Source organism: Schistocerca piceifrons, chromosome 2, assembly GCF_021461385.2.
Source record: "Schistocerca piceifrons isolate TAMUIC-IGC-003096 chromosome 2, iqSchPice1.1, whole genome shotgun sequence".
In the NCBI taxonomy this organism is placed as follows: Eukaryota; Metazoa; Arthropoda; class Insecta; order Orthoptera; family Acrididae; genus Schistocerca; species Schistocerca piceifrons.
The window spans coordinates 1,138,388,841-1,138,399,106 of record NC_060139.1 but is presented as its reverse complement, the minus strand read 5'-3'; the positions used below and the strand labels follow the sequence as shown (position 1 = coordinate 1,138,399,106).

General features: G+C 43.7%; 1 protein-coding gene across 1 annotated transcript; it reads right to left on the bottom strand.

The window, feature by feature from the left end:
* Positions 1-1,691: 1,691 nt before the first annotated feature.
* LOC124776195 (piggyBac transposable element-derived protein 4-like) lies at positions 1,692-2,761 on the bottom strand. The gene is made up of 2 exons (XM_047251025.1): positions 1,867-2,761; positions 1,692-1,780 (listed from the first exon to the last, which is right to left on the bottom strand). Exons 1-2 carry the CDS (start codon positions 2,759-2,761, stop codon positions 1,692-1,694), a joined length of 984 nt encoding a protein of 327 aa, XP_047106981.1.
* Between the last annotated feature and the right edge of the window lie 7,505 nt (positions 2,762-10,266).

The following is a 10,266-nucleotide window of genomic DNA, read 5'->3' as shown; positions in this document are numbered from 1 at the left end:
CGCAATTTGTGTATTCCATCGTCATTAGGCGGCGCCGTACGTTACAATTAACTGTCAGTTATGCGTCGGATTCTAAAATCTAGAATCACAGGAGAACGACCATAAGGTGCCCGAGGCAGCAATAGACCCTTGGAGAGAAGTCGGCTGAATGACGATGTATTGAATCTCGACGCAATTTGAGTGTTACATCGTCTTTAGGAGGCGCTGAACGTTACAATTAACCATCAGTTATGCGTCGGATTTGAAACTCTAGACGCACAGGATCACGACCATAAGGTGCCAGAGGCAGCAATAGATCCTTGGAGACAAGTCGGCTGGAGGACGATGTATTGAATCGCGACGCAAATTTGAGTGTTCCATCGTTATTAGGAGACCCTGAGCGTTACAATTAACTATCAGTTTTGCATCGGATTCGAAAATCTAGACTCACAGGAGAACGACCATAAGGTGCCCCAGGCAGCAATAGACCCTTGGAGACAAGTCGGCTGAATGACGATGTATTGATTCTCGACGCAATTTGATTGTTCGAATGTCATTAGGAGGCGCTGAACGTTACAATTAACGAATGTCGGATTCGAAAATCTAGACTCAGAGGAGAACGACCATAAGGTGCCAGAGGCAGCAATAGATCCTTGGAGACAAGTCGTCTAGAGGACGATATATTGAATCTCGACATAATTTGAGTGTTCCATCGTCATTAGGAGGAGCTGAACGTGACAATTAACTCTTTGATGCACAGATTTTATGTTTAATTAATTTTTTAATAAAACATGCATTTTCTATGTCTGGTGGGGTTGCTAATAAAGGAAAACATGAATTAAAATTTTTTATTGTATTGATTTTGGTTTTAGATGGTGGTATATATAATATACCACCATGCCACTTAGGGCCGTACCTAAAGTTTTTGAGATATCTTGGTTTGTGCTTGTAACTCACCTTTAAATTCTACTCTAAGCAGTAATAATTAGTATAATTAATGTAAAATAATTTTATTTCTGGCAATTGGTCATTTACAATACAAAATCAAATTACAAACCTTACAAATAAAATATGTTTCTTATTCCTTTTTGTGAAAATCTTGAAAGCACCTTTTTGTTTTGCTAAGGCACAAAGGCACTTTGCATTCAGCGCACATCCAGAAAGTGCGCACTTGCTTCTTTTTTGTACTGCATTTCGCACAACGTCTGGCGGTAGTACGCTCTGGCTGGTGGGATGAATTGTCGAGACGCTGGCGTGAGGAAACATATGGCTTGTTTTTCTTTACGTGGACTTGACTCTCATGAAGTCTAGATGGCCTCAATGGTGTTTTCTGGGTTACTAAGCTTTGCAGGATACTCATCCTGAAGACTTTGGCAGTCATTTTTTCTCTATCGCCTAGTTCCTTCCAAATTATATAGCTGTTGACGATACTGACATCAAGCAGGTGAAAGAATATTCGGTGCCACCACTTTTTACTTCTCCGGCTTATTTCATATGATTTTTTCAGTTGGTCGAACTTGTCGACATTGTTCATGTGTGCATTGTAATCCATCACTGCTTGAGGACAAGGTAGCTCTATGCGTGAACCATCTCTTTCACGGCGAGTCACTGTAGTAACTTCAGGACTGTGAAAATTTGAAAGGAGATGAACAGCTCTCTTATCTTTCCACTTCAAGTAGAGGATGCCACAGTTGCTGACCCTCCAGTCAAATTCACCTCTGCTTAATTCTTTGTCTGTTTTTAATTTGGGTAAATGTTTCCTTGTTGGTTGAACTGTCCCACAGGCATATATGTTTCTCTGCTGTAAACCAGCCAACAAGTTATAGCTATTGAAATAGTTGTCGAAATAAAGATAATGGCCTTTATTTACGAGTTCAGAGGACAAACTCAGCACTACATGCTCCCCAAGGCCTGTTTGCACTGTGTCACCTACTTTTCCGGTGTAAATATCAAATTTCAAGTTGTAAGAGGTCTTGTCACACAGCATCCACACTTTGTAACCACGCTTTATGGGTTTATCTCTCATGTATTGTTTCATACTGTTGCGGCCTTTGAATTTGATCATTGACTCATCAATTGCTAGGTGTTTGCTGGGTTGGTAACACTTGGAAAAAGATTCAGATAGTATCTTGATCACTGGTCGCAGCTTGTACAGTTTGTCATAACCTGGGTGTCCTTTTTCTGGATGCAATGTGTTATCATTCAGATGAATGTTCCTCAGTAACCATCCAAACCGATTTACTGCCATCAGAGATGCAATATAACGATCATGAAGTTCTGGGGCACTAGACCAGTAGTCTCTGTATGCTGGCATACGCTTTATACCCATCAAAATGTTGATTCCCAGGAAAGTTCGTATTTCATTGTCAGTTGTTGGAGTGAAAGACTTGCCAGATTGCGTCGCATATAAATTTGTTTGGAAAACGATTAGCTGAACTAGCTCTTTTGGAAATATTTTTTCGAATATATCGATAGGTTCTGGATCATCAATGTCCCTAATAAAAGCACTTGGTCCTGATTCACTGTCGAACTGCATTCCTGAGGTAGCATTGAATTGTTGTCCCCAAGTTGGCGCTGTGTCAGCAGCGCGTTTTGGCGGAGTGGACTCACTTTCTTCCTCGCTCTCTGAAACTTCGCCTTCAGACGACACAATAGCCTCCGCAACAATGCTTGCTTCATAATCAGATTCGTCATCTGTGGTGTCAACAGTGGAATCCTCGTCTGATGGAATTTCACACAATAATCGTTCGATTTCTTCATCTCGTAAGCCTCTTCTTGACATTTTCATTTTCAAACAACAGCCTGAATCCAAGTAAAGAATACGTAAGCAAAACAAAATGGAGAAAGAGCTAAAATAAGTCACAACACAATTAAAAACTAAACTTTGTAGCGGAGGATTTCGAATTTTATACTAGGAAACGAAATGCAATAGAATACTGCTACATGCACGGTGGTACAAATAATATACCACCAAAATAAATTGTATATAAATAACGGAAGATTGTGCATATGAATGTATACATGGGTTCATACCGTAGCTGTGACGTCCAAGATATGGAAAAAACACAGGCGCAACAAGAAATTCGTTATAAACCACTATTCACACGCAAAAACCATGCACAACTCAGCACGCAGCTTTCACAGTTGTAATCTATGCAATTCTTGGCGGGAACTGATTCCTTATAGGCAGTGAGTGCCATCTGTCTGATAAGTAGAGAACTAGGTGAGCATATTAGAGTGGTGGTCGTGCAGTTAAACCACTGTGCAAAGAGCCAAGAAAATTTTCAAAAGGTGGTATACTATGTATACCACCGTGCTCCAAAGAGTTAACTATCAGTTTTGCGTTGGATACGAAAATCTAGACTCGCAGGAGACGGACCATATGGTGCCCGAGGCAGCAATATCCCCTTGGAGACAAGTGGGCTGGAGAACGATGGATTGATTCTCGACGCCGTATGAGTGTTCCATCGTCATTAGGAGGCCCTGAACGTTACAATTAATTAGCAGTTACGTGTCGGATACGAATATCTAGACTTACCAGAGACGGCCATATGGTGCCCAAGGCAGCAATATCCTCTTGTAGACAAGTCGGCTGGAGGACGATCTATTGAATCTCGACGCTATTTGAGTGTTCCATCGAAATGAGGAGGCCCTTAATGTCACAATTAACTATCAGTTTTGCGTCGGATTTAAAAATCTAGACGCACAGGAGCTCGACCATCAAGTGCCAGGTGCAGAAATAGATCCTTAGAGAAGTCGGCTGGAGGACGATGTATTGATTCGCGACGGATTTTGAGTGTTCCATCGTCATTAGGAGACGCTGAACGTTACAATTAACTATCAGTTTTTCATCGGATTCGAAAATCTAGACTCACAGGAGAACGACGATAAGGTGCCCGAGGCAGGAATAGACCCTTGGAGACAAGTCGGCTGAATGACGATGTATTGAATCTCGACGCAATTTGATTTTACCAATGTCATTAGGAGGCGCTGAACGTTACAATTAACGATCAGCTATGCGTCGGATTCGAAAATCTAGACTCAGAGGAGAACGACCATTAGGTGCCAGAGGCAGCAATAGACCCTTGGTGAAAGGTCGGCTGGAGTACGATGAATTGCATCTCGACGCAATTTGAGTGTTCCATCGTCATTAGGAGGCGCTGAACGTTACAATTAACTATCATCTTTGCGTCGGATAAGAAAATCTAGACTCACAGGAGAACCACCATAAGGTGCCCGAGGCAGCAATAGACTCTTGGAGACAAGTCGGCTGAAGGACGGTGTAATGACTCTCGACGCAATTTGAGTGTTCCAACGTCATTAGAAGGCACTGAACGTTACAAATACCTCTCAGTTATGTGTCGGATTCGAAAATCTAGACTCACAGGAGATTCATCATAAGGTGCCCGAGGCAGCAATAGACTCTTAGAGACAAGTCGTCTGAAGGACGATGTATTGAATCTCGACGCAATTTGAGTGTTCCATCATCATTAGGAAGCCCTTAACGTTACAATTAACTATTAGTTTTGCGTCTGATTCGAAAATTTAGACTCTCAGGAGAACGACCATAAGGTGCCCGAGGTAGCAATAGAAACTTGGAGACAAGTCGGCTGGAGGACGATGTATTGCATCTCGACGCAATTTGAGTGTTCCATCGTCATTATTAGAAGATGAGCGTTACAATTAACTATCAGCTTTGCGTCGGATTCGAAAATCTAGACTCACAGGAGAACCACCATAAGGTGCCCGAGGCGGCAATAGACTCTTGGAGACAAGTCAGCTGAAGGAAGATGTATTGAATCTCGACGCAATTTGAGTGAGCCATCGTCATTAGTAGGTCCTGAACGTTACAAATAACCAGCAGTTTCGCGTCGGATACGAAAATCTCGACTCACCATAGACGGCCATATGGTGCCCAAGGCAGCAATATGCCCTTGGAGACAAGTCGGCTGGACGACGATCTATTGAATCTCGACGCAATTTGCGTGTTCCATCGACATTAGGAGGCCTTTAATGTCACATTTAACTATCAGTTTTGCGTCGGATTTGAAAATCTAGACGCACAGGAGCACGACCATTAAGTGCCAGATGCAGAAATAGATCCTTGGAGAGAAATCGGCTGGAGGACGATGTATTGAATCGCGACGCAATGTGAGTGTTCCATCGTGATAAGGAGGCCCTGAACGTTACAATTAACTATCGGTTTTGCGTCGGATTCTAAAATCTAGACTCACACATGAACGACCATAAGGTGCTCGAGGCAGCAATGGAGACAAGTCGGCTGAATGACTATGTATTGAATCTCGACGCAATTTGAGTGTTCCATCGTCATTAGGAGGCCATGAACGTTACAATTAACTATCATCTTTGCGTCGGATAAGAAAATGTAGACTCACAGGAGAACCACCATAAGGTGCCCGAGGCAGCAATAGACTCTTGGGGACTAGTCGGCTGAAGGACGGTGTAATGAATCTCGACGCAATTTGAGTGTTCCAACGTCATTAGAAGGCTCTGAACGTTACAAATAACTATCAGTTATGCGTCGGATTCGAAAATCTAGACTCACAGGAGATTCATCATAAGGTGCCCGAGGCAGCAATAGACCCTTGGAGACAAGTCAGCTGGAGGTTGATATATTGCATCTCGACGCAATTTGAGTGTTCCATCGTCAATAGGAGTCCCTGAACGTTACAATTAACTATCATCTTTGCGTCGGATAAGAAAATGTAGACTCACAGGAGAACCACCATAAGGTGCCCGAGGCAGCAATAGACTCTTAGAGACAAGTCGTCTGAAGGACGATGTATTGAATCTCGACGTAATTTGAGTGTTCCAACGTCATTAGGACGCACTGAACTTTACAATTAACTAGCAGTCTCGCATCGGATTCGAAAATCTAGACTCACAGGAGACGGACCATATGTTGCCCAAGGCAGCAATATCCCCTTGGAGACAAGTCGGCTGGAGGACGATGCATTGAATCTCGACGCAATTTGAGTGTTCCATTTTTATTAGGATGCCATTAACATTACAATTAACTATCAGTTTTGCGTCGGATTCGAAAATCTAGACTCACAGGAGAACGACAATAAGCTGAACGAGGCAGCAATAGACCCTTGGAGACTAGTCGGCTGGAGGTCGATGTATTGCATCTCGACGCAATTTGAGTGTTCCATCGTCATTATTAGAAGATGAACGTTACAATTAACCATCAGCTTTGCGTCGGATTCGAAAATCTAGACTCACAGGAGAACCACCATAAGGTGCCCGAGGCAGCAATAGCCTCTTGGAGACAAGTCGGCTGAAGGAAGATGTATTGAATCTCGACGCAATTTGAGTTTTCCATCGTCATTAGGAGGCCCTTATTGTCACAATCAACTATCTATCTTGCGTCGGATTTGAAAATGTAGACGCACAGGAGCACGACCATAAAGTGAAAGATGCAGAAATAGATCCTTTGAGAGAAGTCGGCTGGAGGACGATGTATTGAATCGTGACGCAATTTGAGTGTTCCATCGTCATTAGGAGACCCTGAACGTTACAATTAACAATCAGTTAATTCGATAATCTAGACTCACAGGAGACGGACCGCCCGAGGCAGCAATATCCACTTGGAGACAAGTCGGCTGGAGGACGATGTATTGAATCTCGACGTAATTTGAGTGTTCCATCGTCATTATGAGGCCCTGGACGTTACAATTAACTATCGGTTTTGCGTCGGATTCTTAAATCTAGCCTCACAAGAGAACGACCATAAGGTGCCCGAGGAAGCAATAGAGATAAGTCTGCTGAATGACTATGTATTGAATCTCGACGGAATTTGAGTGTTCCATCGTCATTAGGTGGCACTGAACGTTACAATTAACAAGTCGTTTCGCGTCGGAATCGAGAATCTAGACTCACAGGAGATTCATCTTAAGGTGCCCGAGGCAGCAATAGACACTTGGAGACAAGTCGGCTAAAGGAAGATGTATTGAATCTCGACGCAATTTGAGTGTTCCATTTTTATTAGGATGCCATTAACGTTACAATTAACTATCAGTTTTGCGTCGGATTTGAAAATCTAGACGCACAGGAGCACGTACATAAGCGGCCAGAGGCAGCAATAGACCCTTGGAGACAAGTCGGCTGAATGACGATGTATTTCGTCTCGACGCAATTTGGGTGTTCCATCGTCATTAGGAGGCCCTTAATGTCACAATTAACTATCAGTTTTGCGTCGGATTCGAAAATCTTGACTCATAGGAGAACCACCTTAAGGTGCCCGAGGCAGCAATAAACTCTTGGAAACAAGTCAGGTGAAGACGGTGTAATGAATCTCCACGCAATTTGAGTATTCCAACGTCATTAGGAGGCACTGAACGTTACAAATAACTAGCAGTATCGCGGCGGATTCGAAAATCTAGACTCACAGGAGACAGACCATAAGGTGCTCAAGGCAACAATATCCCCTTGGAGACAAGTCGGCTGGAGGACGATGTATTGAATCTCGACGCAATTTGAGTGTTCCATCTTCGTTACGAGGCCCTTAACGTTACAATTAACTATCAGTTTTGCTTCGGATTTGAAAATCTAGACGCACAGGAGCACGACCATAATTTGCCAGAGGCAGGAATAGACCCTTGGAGACAAGTCGGCTGGTCGACGATGTATTGAATCGCGACGCAATTTGAGTGTTCCATCGTCATTAGGAGGCACTGAACGTTACAAATTACTATCAGTTTGGCGTCGGATACGAAAATCTAGACTCAGAGGAGAACGACCATAAGGTGCCCGAGGCTGCAATATCCCCTTGGAGGCATGTCAGCTGGAGGACGATGTATTGAATCTCGACGCAATTTGTGTATTCCATCGTCATTAGGAGGCGCCGTACGTTACAATTAACTGTCAGTTATGCGTCGGATTCTAAAATCTAGAATCACAGGAGAACGACCATAAGGTGCCCGAGGCAGCAATAGACCCTTGGAGAGAAGTCGGCTGAATGACGATGTATTGAATCTCGACGCAATTTGAGTGTTACATCGTCTTTAGGATGCGCTGAACGTTACAATTAACCATCAGTTATGCGTCGGATTTGAAACTCTAGACGCACAGGATCACGACCATAAGGTGCCAGAGGCAGCAATAGATCCTTGGAGACAAGTCGGCTGAAGGACGATGTATTGAATCGCGACGCAAATTTGAGTGTTCCATCGTTATTAGGAGACCCAGAGCGTTACAATTAACTATCAGTTTTGCATCGGATTCGAAAATCTAGACTCACAGGAGAACGACCATAAGGTGCCCCAGGCAGCAATAGACCCTTGGAGACAAGTCGGCTGAATGACGATGTATTGATTCTCGACGCAATTTGATTGTTCGAATGTCATTAGGAGGCGCTGAACGTTACAATTAAAGATTGTCGGATTCGAAAATCTAGATTCAGAGGTGAACGACCATAAGGTGCCAGAGGCAGCAATAGATCCTTGGAGACAAGTCGTCTAGAGGACGATATATTGAATCTCGACCCAATTTGAGTGTTCCATCGTCATTAGGAGGAGATGAACGTGACAATTAACTATCAGTTTTGCGTTGGATACGAAAATCTAGACACGCAGGAGACGGACCATATGGTGCCCGAGGCAGCAATATCCCCTTGGAGACAAGTGGGCTGGAGAACGATGGATTGAATCTCGACGTCATTTGAGTGTTCCATCGTCATTAGGGGGCCCTGACGTTACAATTAATTAGCAGTTTCGTGTCGGATACGAATATCTAGACTTACCGGAGACGGCCATATGGTGCCCAAGGCAGCAATATCCTCTTGTAGACAAGTCGGCTGGAGGACGATCTATTGAATCTCGACGCTATTTGAGTGTTCCATCGAAATTAGGAGGCCCTTAATGTCACAATTAACTATCAGTTTTGCGTCGGATTTAAAAATCTAGACGCACAGGAGCACGACCATCAAGTGCCAGATGCAGAAATAGATCCTTAGAGAAGTCGGCTGGAGGACGATGTATTGATTCGCGACGCAATTTGAGTGTTCCATCGTCATTAGGAGACGATGAACGTTACAATTAACGATCAGCTATGCGTCGGATTCGAAAATCTAGACTCAGAGGAGAACGACCATTAGGTGCCAGAGACAGCAATAGACCCTTGGTGAAAGGTCGGCTGGAGTGTGATGTATTGCATCTCGACGCAATTTGAGTGTTCCATCGTCATTAGGAGGCGCTGAACGTTACAATTAACTATCAGTTTTGCGTCGGATACGAAAATCTAGACTCACAGGAGACGGACCATATGGTGCCCGAGGCCGCAATATCCCCTTGGAGACAAGTCGGCTGGAGGACGATCTATTGAATCTCGACGCAATTTGAGTGTTCCATCGACATTAGGAGGCCCTTAATGTCACATTTAACTATCAGTTTTGCGTCGGATTTGAAAATCTAGACGCACAGGAGCACGACCATTAAGTGCCAGATGCAGAAATAGATCCTTGGAGAGAAGTCGGCTGGAGGACGATGTATTGAATCTCGACGTAATTTGAGTGTTCCATCGTCATAAGGAGGCCCTGAACGTTACAATTAACTATCGGTTTTGCGTCGGATTCTAAAATCTAGACTCACACACGAACGACCATAAGGTGCCCGAGGCAGCAATGGAGACAAGTCGGCTGAATGACTATATATTGAATATCGACGCAATTTGAGTGTTCCATCGTCATTAGGAGGCCATGAACGTTACAATTAACTATCATCTTTGCGTCGGATAAGAAAATCTAGACTCACAGGAGAACCACCAAAGGTGCCCGAGGCAGCAATAGACTCTTGGAGACAAGTCGGCTGATGGACGGTGTAAAGAATCTCGACGCAATTTGAGTGTTCCAACGTCATTAGAAGGCACTGAAAGTTACAAATAACTTTCAGTTATGTGTCGGATTCGAAAATCTAGACTCACAGGAGATTCATCATAAGGTGCCCGAGGCAGCAATAGACTCTTAGAGACAAGTCGTCTGAAGGACAATGTATTGAATCTCGACGCAATTTGAGTGTTCCATCATCATTAGGAAGCCCTTAACGTTACAATTAACTATTAGTTTTGCGTCTGATTCGCAAATTTAGACTCTCTGGAGAACGATCATAAGGTGCCCGAGGTAGCAATAGACCCTTGGAGACAAGTCGGCTGGAGGACGATGTATTGCATCTCGACGCAACTTGAGTGTTCCATCGTCATTAGGAGGCCATGAACGTTAATATTAACTATCAGTTATGCGTCGGATTCGAAAATCTAGACTCACAGGAG